General features: G+C 34.9%; 1 protein-coding gene across 2 annotated transcripts; it reads left to right on the top strand.

The window, feature by feature from the left end:
* Window positions 1–3,123: 3,123 nt before the first annotated feature.
* Window positions 3,124–9,861, top strand: LOC142345438 (iripin-1-like). 2 transcript variants are annotated; one of them, XM_075397491.1, is made up of 2 exons: window positions 3,124–4,270; window positions 9,213–9,861. In XM_075397491.1, exons 1-2 carry the CDS (start codon window positions 3,348–3,350, stop codon window positions 9,439–9,441), a joined length of 1,152 nt encoding a protein of 383 aa, XP_075253606.1. In that variant the 5' UTR covers window positions 3,124–3,347; the 3' UTR covers window positions 9,442–9,861. The 2 variants fall into 2 exon arrangements, with proteins under 2 accessions (XP_075253606.1, XP_075253605.1); XM_075397490.1 differs by having other exon boundaries at window positions 9,210–9,861.
* Window positions 9,862–10,416: the final 555 nt, after the last annotated feature.

Raw genomic sequence — 10,416 nt, 5'->3', positions numbered from 1 at the left:
CATGAGCATGATGGTACAAGTAGTATTTTAAAATCTCACTGATATGTTATCGACTAAATTTAAAACAACAGTTTTGTTTTTGGACAAGCCGCAGTTTGTAGCAACTGTTAATTAATTTTTACAACTCTTCATGATTTCTGGTTTTTGCACTCCAATGTTTTTTGTATCTGATCTCGACTCAAGGTTTGTCACCCTTCCTTAATGTCCTGATTGTTTTTCGGAAAATTAGGTATGGTTTTCTTGAGACAATTTGATCGTTTATCTTATAGTTCACACTCATACTTCATGTAAGCTTTTTGAAGTTTTTCGAAATAATGTTGTTTTCGATGTTTCTTAAGAATAATGGGGCAATTACTTTTTAGTCGAAGAGACTTTGGTTTTGCAGCGAAATTTGGTTTTGCAGAGTTTAGTTTTTAGACGTATTTAATGACCCAATATTTAGCAAATCGTACGTTTCCAATTCTTCATGATTTTTGAGTTTTTGTACTCTTCCTCTTTTTGCGTCTAACTTTTAAGGGAAGTAACTCCAGTACTAACTCTCTCTTTCTCGAGCTCTTATACACTCATACCACAGAGATTGCACACACGCACTTATGCATACACCGGTACAAGCGCATAACGCAAAAACAAACCCCGAAAGAGAAAACATTTTTATCTGATCTCGACTCAAGGGTCGTCATACTTGAGTTATGTCATGATTGTTCTTTTATCGGAAAACTAAGTTTGGTTTTCTTGAGGCAATTGTATCGGTAGTTTTAAAATTAAAACAAATTTGAAATGACTTTTTAAAGTTTTTAGACTTTTTAAAGTATTTGTCGTTTTTGATGTTTCATGTGCATAATAGGAAAATTCGTTTATTAAAGAAAATCTCGCAGACGTGTTGTAATTTCAACACAGTGAAATCTCAAAACGGCAGGTTCTGGTTTGGACATATTTGAAGCAGCCCCCCTGCAGCAAATAATAACTAAATTTTCTGACAGTTTTTGCACTCTGATTCTATTTGTGTCTAACATTTAAAAGAAGTAAATATCTCACACTGAGTCTCTCTCTCTCTCTCTCTCTGTCTCTCCTCTACAGACATGCCGCTCATTTTACACAAACGCACATACTTACATACATTGTTTTTGGTATCTGTTTTGTTTTTTGGTATCTGTTTTTTTTGGTATGTGATCTCAACTCAACGTTCGTCATCGTTGATCGAATTCTTGATCGTGTTTTTATTTGGAAATTAAGGTGTGGACTTGAGGCAATCGTATCGGTTATATTAAATTTGACACTAAAATTTGAAATTATTTTGAAGTTTTTCGAAATTTTTCGTCATTTGGATGCTTGGGCCTAATGGCAAAATTATTTTTTTTTATAAAATTAGTGCAGACGGGTCGTCAGCAAAGTTTAAATATACAAAATTTTTCAGTTTTTGGAGCTGCAATTTGCAGCAAATGTAAAGTAATTTTAAGATTTTTGACAGTTTTTATGCTCTGTTTCTTCTATTTGTGTAACATTTAAAAGAACTAAATATCCTACACTAACTCTTTTTCTCTCCAATGCAGACATACTGCAGATTTTATTCAAATGCACATACATACATACACCCGCTTAAGCTCACACACACACACAAACGCAAATGTAAAGTAATTTTAAGATTTTTGACAGTTTTTATGCTCTGTTTCTTCTATTTGTGTAACATTTAAAAGAACTAAATATCCTACACTAACTCTTTTTCTCTCCAATGCAGACATACTGCAGATTTTATTCAAATGCACATACATACATACACCCGCTTAAGCTCACACACACACACACACAAACACAGTTACGCGAATACAAACACCGCCACCAAAAAAATCATATTTTTATTTTTGTTTTTTTTTATGCGATCTTAACTCAAGGTTCGTCATCGTAGACCAAAACCTTGATTAAATTTTTTGTGAAATTAGGCGGTGACTTCCTCGGGCAAGTGTATCGGTTATCTTAACATTGACACTAAAATTTGAAATGATATTCTTAAAGTTTTTCGAAATATTTCGTCATGTTTGATGTTTCATGAGCCTAATGAGAATCTTTCAAGATCGTGCAGACGTGTTGTCAGCGAAGTTTAAATATACAAAGTATGCGATATGTTTGTAGCCGCAATTTGCTGCAAATTTAAGGTAATTTCATGAAAGTTTTTGCGCTCTGCTTCTATGTGTGTAACTTTTAAAGGAACTAAATATCTCACACTCACTCTTTTGCTCTCCTATACAGACAAACCTCACATTTTACATAAACGCACATACATGCATACATCCGCACGAGCGCGCACACACACCTTGACATAAAAAATCTTTTTTGTTTTTGGTATCTGATCTTCATTCAAGGTTTTGTCCGCATTGATTGAAACGTTGATTGTTTTCACAACTCTTCGTGATATCTGACAGTTTTTGCATTCAATTTTTTGGTCTGTGATCTCGACTCAAAATTCGTCCCTTTCCGTTATTTCCTGATTGTTCGTTTTTTGGATAATTATTCGTGGACTTCTTGAGGCAATTGTATCGGTAATCGTGAAATTGACACTAATATTTGCAAAGAAATTTGCAGAATTGCCCAGAGGCTGGAAAAGTTGAGATCGAAGAGCAATTTTTAAATACAGAGAAGCGAAAAATATTTTTCTTGTACTAAATCTTTAAACCTGGCGGCATCTATAAACTCTCTAACTCAATTTCTGTGTGCTGTAACAATATAAAAAATGCCTTTAAAAAGATAAGAGAAGAGCTCTAAATTACCAGAAGTCTTTTGGATACAAAGAACAAAGAAATGGTTGGTACTAGCCAGCCTTGCATATATATTCCCCCTTTTTGAAAAACATGTTGGAACAGTTACTTTTATGTTACTTTTGTTTCTATCAAAAAGCTTTGACAGGATTTTACTGCGTTTTTTGATGTACTTTTTGTTTTTGTAGAAATAATGATGAAAGTAAAGGAGATGTTGATTGATTTTAGTACATATAAGTACCCTTGTGCGCCATAGTATTCACAAATGTTTTCAGATGATCTCCCGCAAAGACTATGGCTTGTTCTCAATATTTAGACCATTAAACTGTCATTACTGGCAAGTTATTCAATCTAATCCCTTTCTTTCAGGTTTGCAATGATGTTTTGCGCTTTATCAGAAGAAGACATCCGATATATTTCCTATTTTAATTGGCGATATTCGAGTTTAAATAAGGGAGGAAATTGGCCAAAAAAACTTTGAACGTTTAAGGCTATAGTTTCAGTTATAATAGCTGTATTATTTATGGAGGGAACGAATTTGTCTTAACTGGCGCATACCTTGTCGATTTTTTACATGTCAATGAGGTTTTGACAAAAATGGCGTCGAAAAGGAATTTCTCCTCTGCAGTATTTGGCCATAAACTGACCGAGCAATTCATGCAAAATTGTGATCAACCTAACTGTGTGATATCGCCTGTGAGTGTATTCCTGTGTATGTCAATGCTGAAAAGAGGAGCCAATGGAGTAACAGAGGAAGAAATCGACCAAGTGTTAGGTACTGCGATTGGAACCCAAACAGAAGCAATCGATTTGATGAAAGTGTTCGGTCAATATTCCCGAACCCAATTCATTCTCTCAATAGCGAATGGACTGATTTTGCAAGAAGGATTTGAACCTTTGTTTCGATTTGTTGCCGATTTACAAACAGATTTCAACGCTAGCGTTAAAAATGTTGATTTCGGATCGATAGAAGGCGTGAAGAAACTGAACGATTGGGTTTCACACGCTACCAATCGAAAAATAAACCAAATAATTGACAGTCCAATCCCTGATACGGTGATGGCCCTGATAAACGCTGTGTACATGAAAGGTCTATGGAGTAAGCCATTCTTTGAACTGCTTACGAAAAAGGAATCGTTTAATACGGCATCAAACAGTGCAGTCGAGACAGATATTATGATAAGAACAGATTACTATGAATACATACGAAATGAGGAGGCTATGTTTTCTGTGGCTTTTCTGCCATACAATTGTTCGAGTTTCTATAATTTTGATCAAAACCAAGTTACAGATTGGGAGATGGGAATTTTACTTCCCGATGAAAACGGAAATCACCTTAATTTCATAAAGTATTTGCATCATGATGCACTGAAGAAACTGCGACAAAAGTCAATGTTGAGGAAGCTTGAAGTGAAGTTCCCAAAATTCAAATTTGAGTCATCTATCGATCTTATTCCAGTATTGAAGAGATTGGGCATTAAGACATCTTTCACTGGCTTAGCAGATTATTCTAAAATCAGGTAGGTTCTGTATCAAGTTTTAGGACGTAAAAGATTTCGATATGCGTTTAATCATTGCTCTCCAACAAAGTTTAGCATTTATTTTAGTCGTGGGTTTCTTTTATAAAATGATGCCTTGATCATTTTTGCTCCAGAATATTTTTTTGCTTGATCGGTTTGACTTTCAGGATGAATTTCATACGCTTGATTTCTTAATTATGCGTGATCTAAATTTGTTCTCTCAAAATTTAAGCCGCTGACTTAATTCGTGACAGTCTACTACTTAAAGTCTAATCAAACCTGCGTAAAATTTGGTTCCATTTATACTCTAAACTAAATCCGTGTTGACTTCAATGTTGTTTCAGTTTAAAACAGTGACACCCTCGACTTAATTCCAAATTTTTCTGTCTCAGAAGCCTGTGACAGTTGAGAAATTTGAGTAATAATGGACTATTTGTTTCGTAAAACTTAGATTTACGCAATAGTTTTGCGGCGTTTTCGATTATGTAAAGGAAGTTCATATATGTATTATGTAATGTCTTCAGTAGTTTTTTTGTTTTTTTTTTCAGCCCCAGAGCGTTTAACTTCTATTCGAATCCAATAGTATCCAAGTTTCTTATGGCTACAAATCTCTGATGGTTCTCTGATTGTACAAATCTCTGAAATTTTTACTGCAGAAGATAACCAATTTCATTTTTTTCTACCGTTGATTTTAAACATTTTATTATTGTATTTTATTTTTTTTTTCATTATTAATTTGCTCGTAGGCTCTAAGAAAGGGCAATATAAAGTTTGCTAGGAGATTATATATTTGATTTTTTGTTGTCATGCGTATTTTATCCTTTATCTTTCAGAGCGTTTGAAATTTATGAGGTGTGGTTTTTGTTGTGTTACGAAGTAAATGAAATAATATTAACCAATCAGATTCGAGTATTTTAAATGCTCACAGAAATAGTTCTAATTGAATAAAATACGTTATAATATACGTTGGAAGTTCCAAGAAAGTTTGTATAATCTAATTTTAAGTAAATATAACCACGATATGTATCGAATGAGCTGAATTTCGGCTTAATATTTTTAGGTTTTTTAGAACATTGTTGACTGAATACGAACCGATTTGACGTCAATGACATCAGATATCAAAACATCAGAACATCAAAAAATCTTGCCGTCTAAGTTTCACTTGTTGTTTTGATCGTACTAATTCTTAAACGTTGCTTTAAATTTGGAGATAAAACGTCTTTGAATTTACATTCGAACTACAGTCTCCGAGATTTACTGAGTTTATATGTTGCCTTAAAAAGGAAGACAAATTTTACAGAAATGTTTGCCTTTTCCATGTCGTTCTCTCTTTTTCTGTTTTCTGTTAAATTGTCTTGTTTTATTGGCCTTGAATCATGTTTAAAATCACATTCTGGAACTGCGTAAAGGCCATGTTCATTTGACCATTATAGTGCATGTGATATTTGTTCTCGATCATAGCTTGCGTTATATTAATTGTACCGTTTTGCCTTCTTATTTTTTGTTACTTCGCTGGCGAAGTGTTTACTGCTCTGATGTGATTTGCTTCATAGTAAAGTTTTAATGTTTTGATAGCCGCCGTCCGCCTCTCAAACGGCTATTATTTAGGAACTCTCCTTTTTTTTACAATTCAAAGAATTTCAATTGTATTGGGGCGCTGTCTTTTCTTAAGATGTGATCACACATTTTCATGATTTTTGAAGTCAAATTGCAGTAGTGATTAGTCACACCGAAACAGGAAGCGGAGCAAAAAACGAGTTGTTTTGCGCTGTGAAATTTTTTCGCTCTAAATAAGAGAGAAAAAACGGTGTTTGAACAAAAATTCACTTTCTCGCTACTGGTTTTTTGTTCACATGCGGCAATTTCACTTTGATTTTTTACTGTTTCCATGTACTGATAACCATCCATAGTTCATTCTAGGCCTAGTTTTTTTCAACCAAATTTCAATTTATCGCTAGTGGTTTTTTTCACATGTGGCATTTTGACGTTTACTGATTTTTGTAGATTTTTTTTCGATCTGATTTTTTTTGAGAAATGGTTTTCCCAATTCACTCATAGTCGGTTCTAGGTCTAGTGTTTTGTTTAGTCAATGAAAATTCGTTGAACTGTACATCAGGACTTATCCTGCTATGTTTTTTTTACAATTCAAAGAATTTGAATTGTATTGGGGCGCTGTCTTTTTTTTAAAGATCTGTTCACACATTTTTCTGATTTTTGAAGTCAAATTGAAGTGGTGATTTTGGTCACGCCGAAACAGGAAGTGGAGCGAAAAAGCGAGTGGTTTTACGGCGTGAAATTTTTTCGCTCTGATTTTCCAGTAGAGTGAGAAAACGGTGTTTGAACAAAAACTCGCTTTCTCGTTAGTGTTTTTTTGTTCACATGCGGCAATTTTACTTTGATGTTTACCGTTTTTTCGAATTTTTTGGATCGTTTTGGACCGTTTTTTCGTATTTTTTCTAAATGGTTTTACCAATCCATTCATAGTTCATTTTATGCCTAGTTTTTTTGTTGAACCAAATTTCCGTTTCTCGCTAGTGTTTTTTTTCACATGCAGTTTTTTGATGTTGATTTTCTGTTTTTTTTAAATGTTTTGATCTGATTTTTTTGTAGAAACGGTTTTCGTAATTCACTCTTACTCCGTTCAAGATCTAGTTTTGTTTAGTCAGTGAAAGTTCTCCGAATTGTATGTCAGGACTTGTCCTGCTATGTTTTTTAATTTCGCTTTACTTTTTGATCACACCTTTTGTTCTACATAAGTCACAATTTTCACGTTTCAGCTCTGATTTACCTCATTCACTGTTTCAACTGAATGGATTCGAAATTCTTTCGCGCCTTGAATTACGTAATGTAGTGAATACCGTCAATGTCAAAAGATCAAAATCAAAATAGGATAATCCCATAAAACCCGGTCATTAAGTCATAGTGCATTAGGTTATCGAAGTTCATTAGAGCGATTGCTAGCTGATATTAGTATAAAGCTTAGTAGTCTTCAGTTTGGAAGCTCAAATAAGTATAGGTAACTGAAACTGCAGGCTGAATTAGAACAACTTTTGAAACTTAGGAAATTTTTTTTGTCAATTTTAAATTTCTTTTTTTTTCTGTTTCAATCCCGATGTGCGTCTAGCGCGTCAACGGTGGCTATTTTCCGGCAATCTACCGGCTATGTTTAGATAATCTGCATATTTTGCTATCTGCTTTTTTAGGCAAGAGCGATTAACCTTTATACTATATTGAGGATTGATCTTTATTGTTTTTATGATAGTTATTTGAATTTGAATTCCTTGAAGTTGGTATTTATAATCTGTAATTTGTTCTTTATAAAGTAGTGATAAGTAATCTAATAGCTGTTTTATTTTTCAGAGGTCTAAAATCGCTTTTTTATTCACCTTAAATTGTTTTGATTAATTACTCCCAAACAAAGTTTTTTTCAATTCGATCTGTTTTTTTGCTCTTTTTGCGACTCTAAGAGGAGTATTGTTATTCTACAGGTTTCAGCTGTAGCAAGTCTGTTCATGACATTAACTTTGATTTCTTTGTTTTCGGACAGTATGCTGTTTCAGAACGTTGACTTCTGATTTCGAAAATTGGACTTTTGGTCATTTGAGAACATTAAGTCCCATAACAGTCCCTCTTAGACAGCCAGACAGCCTACACAGTTAGGTAGGTGCTATCCTTTCCCCACCTACCTGTCCTCCGATTATCTACCTTCCTCCCTCCCCCCTACCTAGCCACCCATCTGATGGGGATGATCTTTTAATCTCTTTGAATAGTATTGAATACAATTAATTTTTTTTCGATATTTCGTATTTAGGCCGGGGTGATTATATTTCACGACTCTTCAAGTCTCTTCTGAAACTTTACGGACTATATTATTGCAATTTTTTGCGCGACTGGTTCTTCGTCTGGCCCTCTTAACATTCTCAAAAGCTAAACAAGTATTGCCCGGAGCGAATGAAGTGAATGAATAGCTTCCAGTGAGCCGTTATCCTTAATAGTCTCTGCATATGATTCACCAAAACTTGAGGAGACATAAAATCTTGATTTTCATCGCTCCCCCGTCCTCCCTGCAGTTGAACCCCCTCCCCTCCTGTTCAGATTCCTTGCCCCAAATCCCTCATGAGACCCCTGAGACCCCCATTACGCTCGCCTCAACTAATGCCTGACCTCATTCTACCATACCCAAGCCCCTGGCTTGTTGCTTGAGGGCAATTCTTTCAATGCTAGTGGTTGTTTTTCAGTTTGCCTGACTGTTATTTTGTGACTTATATCGACCAATTTATTTTTCCAATAAATGTTTACACTGCCCTGACCCTCCGAGACCTCCCCTCACTTCACTTAAAACTCCCTAATATTATTATCCCTACGTCCCAGCTCTCTACTGCCCAAGTCAACCGCTCGCTGGTCGTTTGAGATCATTTCGCCCTACGTTTGTCGGTTATGTTTCTGTTTGTCTAATCGTATTTTGTGACTGTATTTTTAATCGATCTTAAGCAAAGTTTCCGGCAATCGTTTAAATACTGTTGTGTTGTTTTAACCACTTGAAGGGGAGTAGTTGCCTTCCTTGTGCTTTTTCTGCCAGAACCTCATTTTTAACAACTTTTTTACTGATCGCACGTTAATTTCTCTTTTCAAAAGTTCAATTTTTTTGTTATTGTGCATTTGGCGTTGGGAATAAGAGAAGACCCAACAACATAACTGAAGATTGAGCTTGGTATTTTGTTCTCGGTAGTTCTCAGCCTTTCTATTAGCCCGTCAACCCAACTATGAGTGCGCAGCAGCAACTGTAATAATTGTGCTTTATGGAAATAGAAAAAGTGTCTTGACATTTTTGACTTGCCGTGTTCTGGATCAGTATACTAACATTTGATTTGGTTATATTTTGTTAAATAATCTTTTGCGATAAAATAGTACTAGTCCGTATGTTCCTATTTGTCTGCAGCAGAGATGGTCAACTGATTGTGGACACATTCCTTCAGAAGTGTCGCATTGAAGTTGATGAAGAGGGAACCATTGCTACTGCAGTGACTATGTGCGCAGCGGCAGTTTTGGGTTCTTTTGTTGAACCACCTGTCATCAAGTTCCATGTGAAATCTCCCTTTCTCTTCTTCATCTACCACCCGATACTTAATATTGTACTCTTTTGTGGATATGTGACGAATCCTGCAGTCTAAAGTAAGAAATAGCCAAGTTGTCCCTATCGGACAAGTTTACCCCTGATACAAATAAGTTACGCTAGTGCACAGCTCGGAATATGAAAGGACGGAGCTCGACCAAAAACGGGTCTGAAGTCTTTTAAAGTCTTTTTCATAAGTCGAGGTCTAGACTAGAGTAGTCAATGTGCTGCAATTTTTAAAACTAATAAACGCTTAGCATTCTCTTCCGTGGTTTTATAAATTAAGCAGCCTATCAAATAGAACAAGTAAGCTGTGGTTTTATGGGCTTCAATTCCAGAAATCGAAATATGTACCATTAATATTGAAAGTTATAATGGATCAATAATATAAAATGATTAATAATAAAAGATGTAGTTAAATGGCTATTGAAAGGGTTTTTGTTTAGTAGAAATTAATTGAGATAAAACAGCATTCGAAGCCGGCTGGAAAAAAGTGATATGAAATCTTCAAATTTTAAGTTTTTATGTAGAGTTATCTGCAGTATTGGCTTTTTTTGCAAACGTGCAATGATACTCAATAATTTTTTACAGCAGAATCTTTCTATTTTTATTTCACAAACCTTTGATGGTTGTAGTTGCCGGCTTTGAAATTAGCGGTGCTCTAGATTAACTTTTAACAGTGCTCTATTGTGAGCTTTCGAAGCTTTGCTAATGTTTTCATTTTAGCAGATCTAATGATAGTATATTAGAACCTGGTTAATATATATATTTTTGGCCTGACATCTTTTCATTAAGGCAACAGCTCAAAATGACCTCAGTGATAGTGAGCACAACCGATTGGATCATTGTTTTGGCTCTGTCAATACTATAAAAAACTTATCGCGTTCAAGAAAATTTAGAGATCTTGGATCATTCGGCTGCGGTGTTTTGACCTTCGGTTGCTAATAAATGTGCTCGAACAGTGCATTGGATCAAAAGTTTGTATTCGATTTCCAGTAAATTAACTCCAGTTAAGGAAAATACTGTTGCTGTT

The sequence above is a fragment of the Convolutriloba macropyga genome, chromosome 9 (genome assembly GCF_964194025.1).
Source record: "Convolutriloba macropyga chromosome 9, txConMacr16.3, whole genome shotgun sequence".
Classification (NCBI taxonomy): Eukaryota; Metazoa; Xenacoelomorpha; order Acoela; family Convolutidae; genus Convolutriloba; species Convolutriloba macropyga.
This window is presented reverse-complemented; position numbering and strand designations above follow the sequence as displayed.